The sequence below is a fragment of the Hydra viridissima genome, unplaced genomic scaffold (genome assembly GCF_058129835.1).
Source record: "Hydra viridissima isolate aposymbiotic clone 2 unplaced genomic scaffold, HvirCarnegie_v1 scaffold_7, whole genome shotgun sequence".
Lineage (NCBI taxonomy): Eukaryota > Metazoa > Cnidaria > Hydrozoa > Anthoathecata > Hydridae > Hydra > Hydra viridissima.
In genome coordinates, this window is record NW_028324306.1 from 15,277,886 (window position 1) to 15,296,036 (window position 18,151).

The 18,151-nt window shown below is 31.3% G+C and overlaps 1 protein-coding gene and 1 pseudogene across 1 annotated transcript; one reads left to right on the top strand and one right to left on the bottom strand.

Moving 5' to 3' along the window:
- Window positions 1-604: 604 nt before the first annotated feature.
- LOC149886326 (uncharacterized) lies at window positions 605-9,615 on the top strand. Its single transcript, XM_090094189.1, has 9 exons — window positions 605-718; window positions 917-1,153; window positions 1,676-1,986; window positions 2,061-2,215; window positions 2,387-2,561; window positions 2,756-2,948; window positions 3,063-3,162; window positions 3,336-3,385; window positions 9,281-9,615. Exons 1-9 carry the CDS (start codon window positions 658-660, stop codon window positions 9,451-9,453), a joined length of 1,455 nt encoding a protein of 484 aa, XP_089950315.1. The 5' UTR covers window positions 605-657; the 3' UTR covers window positions 9,454-9,615.
- Window positions 9,616-11,350: 1,735 nt separating this feature from the next.
- Window positions 11,351-13,144, bottom strand: LOC145180681 (uncharacterized; annotated as a pseudogene).
- Window positions 13,145-18,151: the final 5,007 nt, after the last annotated feature.

An 18,151-nucleotide genomic window follows, 5' to 3' on the forward strand; every position in this document is an offset into this window, starting at 1 on the left:
ATTTAAAGTATAATGTAAGTCATATGTAGAGCTTTAGAGATTAAAATTTTGAAATCAAAATTTTGAAAACTAAAACGGATTTTTTCAACGAGCCCTGTAACCTAATTTCAGGGCATCAATTTCGGGGCTTCTATTTTCTAAATAGATGAGATCTCAAGCCTTTCGGTATAATGAAATTCATTATACCAAAAGGCTTGCTTTTTTATATATTTTTCTGCTTCAGTTATTGGATTTTTAGGTGTGTATAGTTACGAACTTCACTTCATAATAATGAAAAGATTTATCTCTAAAAATTTAACTTTCTTGCATAGAATGAATCAATCGGAAAATTGTTATTAGCGGTGCAATCAAAATCAAAAATAATATTCAACAATTTTCTGTGAGAATATCAGATGATTTAAAAACAATATTTGATATATACAAATAGAGAAAAATCTATATTTGGCTCACTTTAAAGGCTACTTCTATAAACTTATTTCACAGTTAGTTATAGGTAAGCTAATAAATAAAACATCAAACATTCACTCAAAAATTTTTTTATCTAAATTATGAAAGAGTTTCAGTTAATTTAAATTAAATAATGCAAAACAAATTAAAAATAAAGTTTATCAAAAATCCATTGAAACACTATTCCATAAAATCGTTTTTATACTAAAAATGTTTAAAACAAAATATAATCAATTTTATCCTTTCCTTTTTGCAACATTTATTGCTTTGGGTAGGTTGTAAGCATAGAAATTAATTTTTTTACTCTTTTTTATACATTTCTGTTAATAAAATTATTATTATAGAAATTGCAACATACATATATTTTTGCTTAAGTAAACTTACAGGCAATAAAAACATTTACATAAAACATTTCTCTCACTCCATTTCAAATTTAACAGAAATTGTTGTTTTTTTTTGGACAAAACAGCTTCATCTTCAGTGAATGTTTTAAGCGAATGGTCCCCAGGATATTACGGAGACATGTACATTTTAAACAGCATAAAAACAGAGTGGGGATGCGCATCTGATTGTTGGAACGAAATTATGAAAGGGAAAGTAGTAGTTGGGGCATCAAGGGACAATGTTTGGTGTTATTGCATTGTAAAATCTATACTTTCAAATGTTGCTGGACCAGTTAATAACAACAGACATGTTGAGTTTCTTTGTAAGTGAAGTTATAAGTTTAAAATAGCTGTTATTTAATCTTAAATTTTCAAAGTATCTAAACTTGATTTCAATTTCTAAATTTCTAACTACAACGTCTAATTATAGAGGTTTAATGTCAGGATACAAAGTAAGAAGACTATCGGAAGGTTATTTTTTCTTTAACTAAATTACAGAAAAATTAATCTCCCTTTAGAAAGTTCGGTACGTGAACCTTGAGTTTGAATACTAGTAAATACGAGTTTCTTTTGAAACGGATCAAGGCTCAACAGCTTTATCAGATTGATAAAAATTCCGCAACAAGTTGCAGTAAACAAAAAACAACCTAGTCCTCAAAAACGTTTTATATATAAAATCACATAACAAAAATATGGGCTTATGATTTTAAAGTATAGTTGAATTTTCAATCTAAGCTTTATGATAGTTACATATTAGAATATCTTTTTTATATTTATCGTTTATTTTTTGTCTTTTGTATTGTATTCTTTAAAAAATAACCTTTATACTACATCCTTTTTTGCAGTATCTTATATCACAACTAAGATTTCAACATATTCTATTGGTGATTATGCAACCTTTAGAATTGGAATCCGATTTTTCAGTGAAGGTAACGATGAAAGCAGCTTTAGTTTTATAGATGATCTAAATGAACCGTTAAAACAATCAGGCAGGTTAATTATTACAAGCTTAGTTGATTTTCAAAGAAATTTCTACAACACAAGAGTAATGCTAAGACATAACGAAAGTCATCTATTAAATTCAGTGCAAGAGACATATGTTGGCTCTGCCGGGATAAATACAGAATACGAAAATTTTTATGATGTTGTAGCCAAGGTAAATTAATCAAATTTTATTCTGCAGAACAAAAATTGTTTTAAAAGTGTTGACAGGGTTGAAAATATATTTAGGTGGGTGATATGTCAGTTGAGAATGGTCATACCCATTGGGGATTTTTGATTGTATCTAATGTTAACAGCATGTGGTTGCATCTAATCCCATTTACAATTACTCGTCGTGAAAAAAAGTGCAGTGTATCAGATTGGTCATCAAGCGGTGTTTTTGGGTAAGTGAGATGTTTTAAAATGTTTAATTTCGACTGCAAAATTCGATGAAAATATAAAAAATTGAGTACTAATTAGTATTTAATTGTAATAATATTATTATTTTATCTATTTTGATATATAGTATGTATATAAAAAAGTATAAATAGTTTCTCTTCTAATTCCAATTTCAGCAATATGCTTCACATAACATTCCACATAACCACAAGTTACGATTGTGTGACTGATCTTGAAAATCTTACTATCATATTGAATCCTCAATCAAATTTAATATTTACAGGCGATTATTGGGATGATCTTAGTGTTAAAACTGTAAGAATAATACAGCAGAAGCAAAACATTTTCCATGTGAGCAAAACTTTTAACGAAAACATATAGTTATATATCTTATATTAGAAAGATGGCAAAAAAAAAAAATTTTTACATTTGTTCTCTGCATTACTAGTTTTGTATATAATTCTTAAATGTGGATACATATCACAATCCTAAAGTATTTCTTGTTTTAAAATTAATGTACTTGTAATGCTTTTCCTTTTTTTTAGATTCCCAAATTATTTATTGCTTCATACACTCATTTTTCTATATATTATACTTTTCCAACAAGTTCTTTTGTGGGTGATACCAATATTAATATAGCAGTGAAAATTATTTCACATGAGTTCGAAAATAATACAGCCGTTTTGAGAAAAAAAGCAATTAACTACGGAGCAGGTTTAAAAAAACCGCCAAATCAAGGTAAATAACAAAAAGTGTTTTAGAAAACATTTGCATGCACATTCTGGTCCAATGTTTTTTTGTATATTTTCAAATACAGTGTAAATATATCATAGATTGTTTAAAAATACTTAGATCTTACAACGATGTATCCAAAAATGGTCTATAATAACATTAATGGAACAGTATTTGTCAATGGCAACTATCAATTCGTCTGTAAGCCTATTCTTAAAAGGTTAGATTTTCAACGTTAATATGATTTAGTAGTGTCATAAGTTTTAAAAAATTTAACCTAATAAATGAATCTAATGTTGATTACAACCACAAGTTATTTTTGAATGATTTTATGCTTAAAAATATTTATACTTTTTGTTTTAAAACAATTTTTTTATTTGAAAATTTATTTAGGCAACAAAGTTCCTGTTATGTGCATGATAAAAGTTCTGCTAAAGTTACATGTGAGTTCTTATCAAGTTGCTGTTACTATTACATATTAACATATATATGTATATATATGTATATGTATATATATATATATCTATATATACATACATACATACATACATACATACATACATACATACATACATACATACATACATACATACATACATACATACATACATACATACATACATACATACATACATACATACATACATACATACATACATACATACATACATACATACATACATACATACATACATACATACATACATACATACATACATACATACATACATACATACATACATACATACATACATACATACATACATACATACATACATACATACATACATACATACATACATACATACATACATACATACATACATACATACATACATACATACATACATACATACATACATACATACATACATACATACATACATACATACATACATACTGTAATTCCGGAATGTTCTAGAACATTTGATGACGTTAGTGATTTAATAGCTTTAATAGTTTTTACCAAAAAGAGTTGTAAATATGTGTTTGTTGTGATTTATGACGGTTTGTGGAAGGATATTTTGGGAAAAGCATGGGGTATATATAAAGGAGAAAATTTGTAAAAAAGGACAGTTAGTTAGGAGAGAAAATTATTGCTATTTAGTGACTTGTTGATTGCGAGAAAAAACTACAAGTTAACCGGGCATGGAACCAAGTATGAGATTATTTGATATGTTTGAAACGTATGATGGCACTTCGTATTCTGCTGTCTGGATTCAACGAACGCAAGTGATTGCAGAAATTCAGAACTTAAAGCTCGAACTAATTTTTCCAATTCTTCTCAGAGAAGCTGCTTATGCAGTGTACGATGCTTTAACCGCGGAAGTCTAAAAAGATGTAGCTAAAGTCGAGCGTCTATTATTAGCGGCGTTTTCTATAGATGCCTACACAACATATGAACTGTTCACAAAACGAAAATTATGTGACGAAGAAAAAGTTGACGTGTTTTTAGCTGATTTAAGACGATTAGCCTATCTTGCTAAATTACCAGAGGAGTCTGTGCGTTTGGCGTTTGTTGTGGGTTTGCCAGAAGTCTTATCATCAAGATTTCGAGCCGTAATGGACCCGATTGATAAAATGTTACCCAGAGTGAGAGCTTCTATAAACTGTGCAAATGTGATTGACAGTGATGCTGTTGGCGCTGTGTCTAGACGCCATGCTACAAAAACTCCATTAGTGTGTTACAAATGTAAAGGTTTGAATCACATTGCAAAGAACTGTTCGCTTGCGAAGAACTTGTCTCCGAAAACCGTTAGATATTTTAAATGTAGTGAGGAAGGACATGTTGCATCGAAATGTCGAAAGCTGCAGGGAAACGATTGCAGGAGCGAGGAACCTGCGCTACCTCGCTCCTGAACATCGGTGGAATGAGCGCATTATCTGCTGTTTGTTTGAAAGTTAATGGTATGGTTGCGACAGCTTTAGTAGACACAGGGTGTTCGAATACAATTTTGAATAAAAATTTCCTGCCCAAAAGTCAATGTAGGTACTCAAATTCTCAAAAGGTAGTAACGTTTGAAGGAAAGGTTCATCAGTGCACTGGGTCAGCGGTCGTGATTCTTGAGGTTGATGGCATTAAAGCACGTGATGAGGTTATATTAGTGGATTTTCAACCGTTTGGAGTTGATATGATGCTTGGAATGAGTTCCATTAAATTACTAGGAGGAGTATCCGTTTCTCCTTTGGGAAAAGCGAAGTTCAGATTGAGTTACTGTGGAGCATCGGCTTCAAGTAAGAACAAAGTCAAGAAAATCGAAATTAAAAAGAATGATCATGAAGCAATTTTTAATGGTGTTGAATGGAGAGTCAAATGGAAATTGAGAGATGGAGAAGGCCCCAACCGATTGTATAATAAAGTGGCACAGTACGGAATTCCACCATACGCTAGAGCAGACTATGAAAACGAACTACAGGATTGGATTGATCGGAAATGGCTGTTAGAGTACGACGAAAATGAATTGGGGCCGCCCAAAGGGCAGATTCCGTTAATGGCTGTCATTCAGAGAAACAAAGACAACAAAATCCGACCTGTTCTAGACTGGAGAGAAGCTAACAATTTCATTGAGGCAAACACGAGAGATGCAGATGTGTGTGTCGAAAAGCTTAGAGAATGGAGAAGGATAGGTAACAAACCAGCAATCATCGATTTACGCAAGGCTTATCTTCAACTAAAAACTGATAAATCTCTTTGGCCGTTCCAAACAGTGGTGTTTTGAAATAAAAGGTATTGCTTGACACGACTTGGTTTCGGATTGAATGTTGCGCCAATGATCATGAAATCCGTTGTGAGTGCCGTCATTGATCAAGACGAATTAGTGAAGAGTGTAACGTCCGCTTATGTAGACGACATTTTCGTAGACGAAAGTGTGGTGAGTCTTGATTATGTCAAGAGGCATTTTTTGAAATATGGTTTAGAGAGTAAAGATGGTGAGCAGATTGATGATAATGGAGTTCGTGTGTTAGGATTGTGTGTGCGCAAGGTTGGTAACAAACTGATGTGGTCTAGAGGGAATCGAGTTGATGCTATCTCGCAAAAGTTAACCAGGAGAGTTGTGTTTTCAATCTGTGGACAGTTGGTAGGACATTTACCCGTGTGTGGTTGGCTGCGAGTGATTTGTAGTCTCTTGAAGAGGAAAGCTGTCAGTCTGACGACGGGTTGGGACAATGATGTTTGAGATGAGAACGTTAAGTGGGTGCTTCAGGAAGTATTTGCTGAGGTGGAACGCTGCGAGCCTGCTTGTGGTGATTGGGCTGTGCGTGGTGATGAGGGAAAAGTGTGGGTTGATGCCAGTTCTTTAGCGATTCGTGCTCTTATTCAAGTTGGGGAGACTACTGTGGAGGATGCAACATGGCTGCGAAAAGAAACGTCTGATGTTAATATAAACATGGCAGAATTAGACGCTGTGATACGGGGAATGAATATGGCTCTAATGTGGAAGCTGAAGAAAGTGACTGTTTTTACCGATTCCATGACTGTGTACCACTGGGTTTCTAACGCCCTTACGGGAAAATCAAGGTTGAGATCAAAAGCGACGGGTGAAATGCTGATTCGAAGAAGACTGAGCGTGTTGCAACAACTAATTGAAGAATACGATGTTAGCGTCGAGGTGAAACTCATTCCTTCTAAAGATAATTTGGCCGACGCATTAACTAACTAGAGTTCGCAGTAGATGGCTCAACAAACTGACTGTGCCAGAGTGTCGGAATAGTTGTATGGGAGTCGCAGCTACGAAGGCTGAATCTATTTCCGATATACACAAAAGAACTGGACATTTTGGAGTGAATTGAACGTTAAACTTTGTTTGTAAAACAATTCCGATTGCTGCTGAAAACGATGTTCGGAATGTGATAAAAAATTGCGAACCATGTCAGTCAATAGATCCAGCGCCAATACGGTGGGAAAAGGGAAATGGGATGTTGAAGGAAACTTGGAGAGATTGGCCATGGATATCACGCATTATGGCACTGAAAAGTTTTTGAGTCTAATTGATTGTGGACCTTCAAAATAGGTGTTGTGGCGACAATTATCGGGCTCATACGGAAGTGTTGCCATAGTCCGAATACTCCGTCTTGTTTTTTGTGAACGTGGAGCACAGTCTGAGATATTAACTGAAAATGAGCCAACATTTAAGACTAAAGAGATAAGGAGTTTTCTTGATAGTTGGGGAGTGCAAATTAGATATAGAGCCGCTTTTTATCCTGAAGGAAATGGAGCTGTAGAAAGAAACCACCATACGATCAAGAGAATAATAGAACGATCAAAAATGTCGATACCGGAAGCACTATATTGGTACAATGTCTCAGCCGACAAAGATGGTGCAAGCCCGATGGGCAAAACATACAGCTACCCCATTGGTGTGAAAGGATTGAAAAAAGAGAATCTTCCTGCACGAAATGTCATGAACGAGAGATTTCGAATTGGCGATAAAGTCTAGCTGAAACCACCAAATGCGAGGTGCCATACAAAGTGGCAACCAGCTACGGTAACTCGGAATGCGTTAAACCAAACCGTAGAAGTGAACGGCATTCCGCGTCATGTGAAACATGTTAGACCTCGAAATGATACTCAGCCCTACATTATCCCTGATGTGGAAGTAGAGATGAATGTTGAAACTGATCAAGTGAACGCTGAAAACCAAGGAGATCCAATTAAAGATGTATTAGAGACGAACGAGGAAAATATCGAAGCTGAAGATAGACCACAAGAAATCGACATGCTTTTCCGACGGAGTGGTCGGGAACGGCGCATGCCATCGAAATACTTTGATTACTATTTGGATGAACCGTAAGGATCAAGGAGGAGTGTAATTCCGGAAAGTTCTAGAACATTTGATGACGTTTGGGATTTAATAGCTTTAATAGTTTTTACCAATAAGAATTGTAAATATGTGTTTGTGGTGATTTATGACGGTTTGTGGAAGGATATTTTGGGAAAAGCATGGGGTATATATAAAGGAGAAAATTTGTAAAAAAGGAGAGTTAGTTAGGAGAGAAAATTATTGCTATTTAGTGACTTTGCGTTGATTGCGAGAAAAAACTACACATGCATGCATGCATGCATGCATACATACATACATACATACATACATACATACATACATACATACATACATACATACATACACACATACATACATACATACATACATACATACATACATACATACATACATACATACATACATACATACATACATACATACATACATACATACATACATACATACATACATACATACATACATACATACATACATACATACATACATACATACATACATACATACATACATACATACATACATACATACATACATACATACATACATACATACATACATACATACATACATACATACATACATACATACATACATACATACATACATACATACATACATACATACATACATACATACATACATACATACATACATACATACATACATACATACATACATACATACATACATACATACATACATACATACATACATACATACATACATACATACATACATACATACAAAGACACCGAGTTCAGTTGGATGTGCACCTTCATTGATTTGGATAAGCACCATTGAGTTGGATGTGCACCACTTTAGATCTAACTGCAACATCAGTCAGAATGTTTTTTGTTTCAATCATCCGATTGTGCATAACCTTTAATTTTCAAGCTATTGACTAGTAAACTTGGGCTGTTAATTTCAACTGCTTTCAAATAACTAATAATCAACTTCTATCCTCATTATACTTTCCATAATCCAAGTTGTCAAAATCATGTCTACTGAAGAATTGTAATTTCTCTCAACATTATCAGATTTAATTACTTTAAACTTCCTCGGCATTCAAAACACTATTCATTTTCTTCACCACCTTTGAATATTTTTTGGTAATTGAAGTCATTTTTTATGTCACTGAAATGCATAGCAGGCCTAGTAAAAAACATACAAAATTAGAAATTTTAAAAATCAGAAATCAATATGCATAATAGCTAAATCAGTATTAACTTATAGGATTCAAAGTTGCAGACCTTAATCTACACTTAATAAACATACATATAGAAGAGTTGAAGTGTTGATGTCTGAGCAACCATCTATTTTTGGTTTATCATTAGTTGCTAAACATTTAATTCACTTTTCAACCTTGTTAGACAAAATCTCCCTCTCTCTCTCTCTCTCTCTCTCTCTCTCTCTCTCTCTCTCTTTATATATATATATATATATATATATATATATATATATATATATATATATATATATATATATATATATATATATATATATATATATATATTTATATATATATATATATATAAACTTCTTGTTTTTTAGTTTTACCTATACAAATGAATACTGTTATTGGCTACATTCCTGAATCAAATTTGGTATATGGATACACATTTCAAAATAACGTTATTCAATATGATCTCACTATGCAAATCCCAATGGCTATTATAACTACTAAGAAATGGAATGCAATTAAGAAAGGTCTTAATCTCAAATAGTTTTTAAAAGACATTTTAAATGGTTTAAATATTGTACAAAAAAGATTTAAATAAAAAACTAATATAAATGAACTTATTTAAAGTAAAATTAAAAATTCTCCAGATACTCAAATTTGGTATTTGTATTACGCTTTATATATACAGAAAATGCAAACTTGTGCATGGTTGCATGGTTTTTGACCATTTTTATTGAAACTTTAATTACTCTCAAATTCATTCTCATGAACATTTCATTATTCATGATAGCTCATTTTCTTAACTGCAGTGAATGCTATTTTGAAGCGTATGAGGAGATTTATGCTCTTTAAAAATGATTAGTGCAGTTCACCTAATTTTTAAATTCACATTGCAAGAGGGTGTTGATTTTCACTTAAAGAAGAGGTTGATAGATCAGCAGAGATTCTTATGTAAAGACTTTTGTCATAATTGACATGAGTTGTTCAAACCGTTAACAAGAAGAATACTTGCACTTAGAATCCTAGAGCAAACAGTTTCAATCCTGCTAAAATTTTTAAAATGGGGATAAAAACAAACTTTCATTATTAAAATAAAGAAAGTTTTAAATATTCTGAAAGAAATTAAAAATTAATAAATACATTTACTAGCTGTTTCTTTTCTTTAAAAAGGTTATATTTTAAAAAAGGTAAATCTACAGTTGAGCGGCCTAAAATAATTTTACTTTTTTGCGCTCGCTCGCGAAGATTAAAACATTATGGAATATTTATTAAAAGCAAATTAGATAAGTTTTAAAGTGGTTTTTCAGTTGTTGTTGTTTTTTAAATTTGGAACTGTGCATTTTTCATATAACTTTTTCAGTTATTTTTATATTATTTTTATGATATTGTTATTACTTTGTTACTTTATATGCTATGTGTAAATTTAGTTTTGATATTATAGTTAAAGAATATAGATAAGTATAATAATTGTTCATGCTGATATGTTTTTAAAAGACTATGAAAATAGCCATTTAATTTATCAATTACAAAGGATACTGACGAGACGCGTAAACTTTAATATTTACCTTTTAAAAAACAATAAAAAACTTATAACAAATAATTAAACAAGAATTAAAACAAGTTTTACTGAGAGTATTTTATTTTATATAAAAATATTTGATATTTATATATAAAATACAATATTCTTGGGTCCAAAATTAAGCGCGTTGTACTATTTTTATTCATCTGCTAAAGTTTATTTCTTTTTTAAAATCACTCATGCGTACATACTTTTATTCTATTTAAATGCATTTCTACTAAGGGTCTGCGTATCGTTATCGGTATATCGGTATGAACCGATATTTTGAACCAATAACGATATGAAATGATAACGATATCAAACGATATGAATTTGTTTATAAAACGATAACTTATCGTTTGAACCGATAACCAAACGATAAATTATCGGTTGAAACGATATTATCGGCTTTTTTTTATCGGTTTATCGGAATACATAAAAATAACGAGAATACCGATATTTATCGGTATAATAACGATATTTTTTACAATATTCCAATTTATTATTTTTTTTAAACGCCAAATTTTAGTTCAAATATATCATAAATCTTCAAGTCGAGTCAAGATGTCGTTTTGCCTATCTTTACCGGTTTTAAAAGTTAATCCTTCCCAATTGTATATATTATCTAGATGTCTAACTTCACAAAAATTCTGTAAAGAAAAAGTGAAGCAACACTGTTCTCCAAGTTGAACCCCAGGTTGAAACTCTCCCCACTCCTGATTTTTTTACATTTAATCAATCATATGCATTAGTAAACACAATGTATGTTGTCAAAAAATCTGAACTAAGTGTTAAATATGTATACTTCCAAAATTAAAACGCATAATATTTGGCTTTTTTTTCTTTCAAAGTTTTAATAAAGTCAGCCATTATAGTAGTCAAAATAACCCATTAATATTTATTTATTTCATTTACAAAAAAACCATAATATAAAAACATTTGTATCACAAATGATGTTTAAGTTAATGCTTGTTTAAATTAAAATTTACCGCAGCAGATTTTAGCTTTTCTCCATAACTTTTTTGTCCTATGTTTCTTTTATAGTTCATCCAAGTTTTTTTAAATTTGTGATGAACTGATTCACCACATTGTTCTGCATAGCTAACTAAGCTAATATTATTGCAATCTACAAAGGTGGCACACTAAAAAATGTATTTTCCATGAAACTGTCAAGTCATAGCTAAATACATCTTTTGTATATAGTTGAAGACTAGAAAATGAACTTTTGAAATCTTCAATTTTAACAGAAACATCTATACCCATTACCGAACCAAACACAGCTGATTTCACTAATGAAAACTTACGCAAGCAATTCATTATTGGTAAAATATTGATTGCTGCAGTTAAGGTAATATCCCTCTCCAAAATATCTAACAGGGGCATAAATCAATTATCATTGTTTCCATCTAAACCTACACCATGGTACCCTCTCATTAATATGTAATGTGTTTTCAACCAGCTTTGAAAAGCTGGCCAAACATATTAAGGCAAAGTATAAAGTTTATCCACAACTCCCATCATAATGTGAAGCTCAGGTGGAGGAACAATGTGTTCAAGAAATGTTTCTTGATCTTCTTTTAAGTAAAGGAAATGAGGATTTATTACATTTTTGTATTCCTGCATTTTCAACCTTTTTTTTCCACCATATACATATTGATCATAACATAAGTCTATGGAGCCCAACGTTCTTAGTCTCCCTGCTTCAAGGGAGCATTCTCCTTCACAGTACAAACAGGGATATTTCCCTGTCTGTATTGTGAATGAGAATTTTTTTTAAAAACACTATTTACACACTTTAGGTCAAATGGCATACTGAAGTTTACTTCTTCAAGTTGAAGAAGTGCCAATAATTTTTGGAGGATGCCATTATCCTCTTAGACCATCTCCACAATGGCAGGAATATAGGATTGCTTGACACCAGAACCTTCATATATTTCAAAGGAAAAATAATGATTTTTTGGATCGAAAACGTTAATAATGACTTTGAGAAATTTTGACCACCATTTAAAGATATTCAGAGTTTCCTGCAATTCAGTTTTAACATTAATAATCAATTCTACAGCACTTGTTAGATTCCTGTGTAAAGTAGAACATGATTTTTTGGTTTTATTTTTAGAGAGTTCTAATGAATTTGATAGCTCCATAATTTTTTGGAACAAGATATGATTTACTTTCTTTCTTTTTGACTTAATTTCATTTACTCCAACTGTAACAGAGAGAAGATTTCCACCTGTAGACATCTTGAACTGCTTTACACTTACAATGCTTTCACTCTCCATTTTATGCTTTAACAATCCAGATGCTACTTGTTCTGCATGTTTATCTCCAAGTGGTTCACTAATATCTACGATATTGGTTACAGCTTTACTTTTGCAACAATTATGAGAAACTCCTCTAAAATTAATAGAAAGAATTTTATAACAGTTTTTGAAATAAGTAAAAACAATAAAAAACATATTGACTCAAACTATAAAATACCATAAACAGAAAAAATGTTTTAAACTGACCTTATTTTTAAATTATAAAATCATAAATATAAATAATCTAAACTAAGATTTAAATAGCAGAGTCCATAGATTTTTTCAGCTGCATTTAAAGTATTTGACCCTGGCTAATTATTTGTCTGGATACATATCAGAGGTTCGCCTAATAGTGCTCCTATTTACCTGAAATACATTACTTTCTATTAAATACATTATTCTACCTGAAGTATATTATATAATATCGATATGTATATGTATGTGTTAATATTTATATATATATATATATATATATATATATATATATATATATATATATATATATATATATATATATATATATATATATATATATACATATAAATACACACACACACACACACACTGGCTAGAGAGTATATCAAAGGTACTTTGATCTATATATATATTAATGGGTTATTTTGGCTACCATAATGGCTGACTTTATTAAAACTTTGGAAGAAAAATAGCCAAAAATTATGTGTTTTAATTTTGGAAGTATACATATTTAACATTTAGTTCAGATTTTTTGACAACATACATTGTGTTTACTAATGCATATGATTGATTAAATGTAAAAAAATCAGGAGTGGGGAGAGTTTCAACCTGGGGTTCAACTTGGAGAACAGTGTTGCTTCACTTTTTCTTTACAGAATTTTTGTGAAGTTAGACATCTAGATAATATATACAATTGGGAAGGATTAACTTTTAAAACCGGTAAAGATAGGCAAAACGACATCTTGACTCGACTTGAAGATTTATGATATATTTGAACTAAAATTTGGCGTTTAAAAAAAATAATAAATTGGAATATTGTAAAAAATATCGTTATTATACCGATAAATATCGGTATTCTCGTTATTTTTATGTATTCCGATAAACCGATACAAAAAGCCGATAATATCGTTTCAAACGATAATTTATCGTTTGGTTATCGGTTCAAACGATAACTAAAACGATCTTATCGTTTCATAGACAAACTCATATCATTTGATATTTTTATCGTTTGATATCGTTATCGGTTCAAAATAATAACGATACGCAGACCCTTAGTTTCTACACCCTCCACCGTAATTTTAAAAATTAAAAAAGTGAAATTATTTAAGGCCACTTAACTGTAGATTTACCGAAATAAACTAAATCTGTAGTTTAGTTCCTAACTTTTCGAGGTTTGAAGTTGGTATTGTCTGTCTTTTATTCATGAAGACTTCGAGGTTTCAAATTTGCATTGTCTGTATTAAATTCATGTTTGTTTCGGGATTTGAGGTTTGTATTATCTGTTTTCTATTCGTGTAGGCTTCGAGATTTGAATTTGATATTGTCGTTCTTCTATTCATGTAGGTTTCGAGATTTGAAATTTTCATTGCCCGTCTTCTTTTCGTGTAGGTTTCGATAATGTTTGAGTAGACATTGATTCGCGTTTTCAATAAATGTTCTAAACCGTGTAAATATATTCTAAAATACTCCAATATTATAATGTCATGCATATACTTTCATTTAGATATACTTCAATTACATATACTTCAATTACATATTCTTTCAATAAATTTCTTAGTGATAATCAAAGTATTTTACCCTTGTAGGTACTTAAATATAAATCTGGAAAACGTAATGTGATAAATGGAAAAAGGCAAATCTTCTCAAAAATAAAATGGGGTAGGAGTAGCAAGGGCTAAAACATGAAAAAGTGCCTTGAGAAAAGTTAAGTTTAAAAAGGTGAAATGAAAAACTCAATTTAAAACCTCAGTTTTGAATTTCCCAAAAAAATATTACTTGTCATTATCATTGATAGCGATATCGTTATAGTCGTAGTGTCATCATCATCATCATCATCATCATCATCATCATCATCATCATCATCATCATCATCATCATCATCATCATCATCATCATCATCATCATCATCATCATCATCATCATCATCTTCATCATCATCATCATCATCATCATCATCATCATCATCATCATCATCATCATCATCATTATCAAAGTTAATTGAATACACCTTTTGTTTTGTGAAGCAGGTATTTTGTGGTTGATGGTGGCACGCGTAGCTTTCTACTAAAAATATGCAGCACAGTGTCAGACAAATTAATTCGGGGATTGGGGCATCATGATATTATCTAGTTTAAGAGATGGTAAAGGAGAGCACAGGGGAGGTGATTTATGATTCTCAAAGATAAGCAGCAAAATTCCCTTATATTTATCACTGTTTTGAAGGCCTTAAACTAACATGTCAAATTTCTTGCCCTCGAGTTGTTGCAAACTACAATTTCAATTGTCTGGATATCCTACAGCTATTAGAGCATTCTGTGACTTGTAGTTTTGTAACAACTGGAAGGCTAGAATTTGATACTTGTGCTTTAGACTGACAGAACATAAAATATTTTGATGAATAACATCTATAAAATCTTTATGAAAAATATGAAACTTTGAAAGATTTTTTTTAAACTAGCATTGGAGTAGGTACAATTTTTCCGACTCAGACTTCGACTCCGACTCCAGCCAAAATGAGTTCCGACTCCACGACTCCGACTCCACAGCCCTGGTTAAAATTATTGCAGATGCTTCTGCATTTCTTTATCATGTCTTATACTGCAACCTGATCAAAAAGGGCGTCTTTGATAACTGGCTGCAGTTGATGAATAAAACATGAGATTCCTGAGGACTCTGTCAAAACAATTCCAAGTTGCATGTTATAAGCAGTCTCGAAGGACTATATGTATTTTCTTTTTGAAAATATCCCAATCAACTACCATTGCATCAAATAAATTTGAAACATTCATTCCAGTGTAGGACCCTAGAAAATGCTTACAGTGTAGAACACAATCCTTTCTAATAAAATTATCTGTGATCCAATGCGCAGTCAATGATATAAATGCATTATTACTATGGGTGTTTGTCCAAATATCCGTTGTAATTGAAATATGATCAGCTGCGGAAATGTCATTAAATACTACGGTTTTTAATTTTTCGTATGATGCTGGTAGCATTGTTTCCTTAAAAAGTTTTCTACTTGGAATTAGTATTGCGGTTGCAAGTGAGCAATTAATTCAATGAACCCCTGATCTTCAACTACAGAAAAACGTTGATTGTCTATCGCAATAAAATTTATTATTCTTTGATTAACTCTGGTGGAGCGAGAGTCCGTTATATTTCTAATTTTTTTAGGAACAAAATTAACTATGCTAGTTTGTGTCTACGACTTAATTGCTTCCAATTTTCTCTTTAGCGATGTCTCAGCTTTTGATTTTTTTACCTTTTCTGTTCTTCTTGTTTAGCCTCATCATATGCATCCATATAATATTTTTTTAAATGCATATGGAGTGGTGTCGTGCTAAAAGTTTTTGGGTGCTACCACGTTTAACTTTTTTGTGGGATAACTTACGTTCTGGTAATGTATTTGTGACATCATTTGTTTTAAAATATCTCCAAACAAATGAAGAAAATGAAGACATTTTTAGATGTTCAAATATTAGTTAAATTTAAATAGTTAAAAACTATTGGATGATTTTAGTACAAATACAATAAAAGTTTATATTTTAATCTCAATGAAAAATAAAAAATATAGAATTGATTTTAAATGTAAGTAATAATGCAGTTAAAAAAAATTATGCAGTTAAAATTTTACAGCACACATAAGAAAAACAAATAAAAACAACATTATTTAAATAAAATAAGAATAAAATTTATGAAATAGGTTAAATATATATTTATAGCTAAGATGAGCATGCTTCCACTTTAATCTTGGATGTAGAAAATAACATAAATATAGCTCTTGTTCCGGCCGGAATTATATTTATAATAACTGCAAATCCGGTTCCAGCTGAAATTGAAAAAACCCATTCCGGTACACCCCTTATCTTTAAGGATTCTGATATCATGATTTTCATAAACCTTTAACTGAGCTGTGCCTTGATTTTCTGAACTTGTACCTAAGCTGTTTAAGCAACTTAAACTGATTTGGTTTGTGGTACAACTTTCTCTATGTTCTTCCATAGTCGTACAATGCTCTTCACCAATTGGTTGATTGAAAGTGCCATTGTTAAGAAGTGTTTCAATAATTCCTTGCTGATTTTCTTCATTGTGAATATAATTATCGCTTTCTGATTGTACTTTAATTTCTAACTAAGTTCTGCTACATAAATTGTTGTTGCTTTCAGTAAGGTGGTCTAATACTTTTAGCATTGGAAAATATCAATATGTCCTTGATTTCTTGTAACATAAATTTGGTATTTGAATTAGGATTTGATCAAGTACAAGCTGCTGGTGTGACTCTACTATACTAACAGGAATAAGTATTTCTTCTTGTATCTCTTTCTTTTGATCAATTTCATTGTTTATTTCTTCGTTGTTTTCTGGAGCAAACTGTTGATATTTAAGGAAATCTTCTGTCTCAGTTTTAGAAGTAACATCAGGTAATTCGGGGCAACAATTGTTAATGATCTCATGACTACCATTTTGGTAAACTCTTATAATACTTTCGATGTCTGGTGAATCAATAAACACACTGGCTTCATCTTGTACAATTTCTGGATCTTCATGTGTGAAGGTTTTCATATTTTGAGGGTTCATGATTTGTTACACTAAGATATTCCTTATTGTTTATTTCTTCCCTCTACTGTGGAAAAGGCTTCTGCTCCGTTATATTTTGTATCAAATATCGAACTTGATCTCGTAGATAGCCTACCTCCTTGGTGATCTGCTCACTATTTTCTCGTAGGTTCTCAATCTCGTGTCGTAGCCGATTGTTCTCATCTTTACATGAAGAGTTCAGTAGAGTGTAATCCAGCCTATAATAAAAAGTATGATCTCTCTCTGGTGTATTATAGCAATAATCGGTGTTCGTTTTATTTGGATAAGACTCATCAAAAGTTACTATCTGATTGTTTGTAAAAAAATTGTATCTGTAATCATAGCTGTCATTTGAAAAGTAATCTTCTGCGTCATCATAATCCAAGTTCATGTTGTCATCATATTCGAAATTATTCTCCTGATGTTCAGCAATACTATCTACGTCTAGTATACAAATTGACATATCATTCCTTTAACTTTCATGGGTACCTGTTCGTGTATTTTTTACATTATAACATTTGTTATTTTGTGGTCTTGATTTGAAGTATTGGTAGCAGAGGGTAGTTTGTTGTGGGTTATTTGAGGTAATAGATCTCCAATTTTGGTAATTC

What these genes read in the sequence shown, in the direction of transcription:
- LOC149886326 (XM_090094189.1), top strand. Translation starts at nt 658, where the DNA reads ATGTTTAAAACAAAATATAATCAATTTTATCCTTTCCTTTTTGCAACA. An exon ending in CAGACATGTTGAGTTTCTTT is followed by an intron (nt 1,154 to 1,675) that starts GTAAGTGAAGTT and finishes CCTTTTTTGCAG; the next exon opens with TATCTTATATCACAACTAAG. An exon ending in AGAAGCAAAACATTTTCCAT is followed by an intron (nt 2,562 to 2,755) that starts GTGAGCAAAACT and finishes CCTTTTTTTTAG; the next exon opens with ATTCCCAAATTATTTATTGC.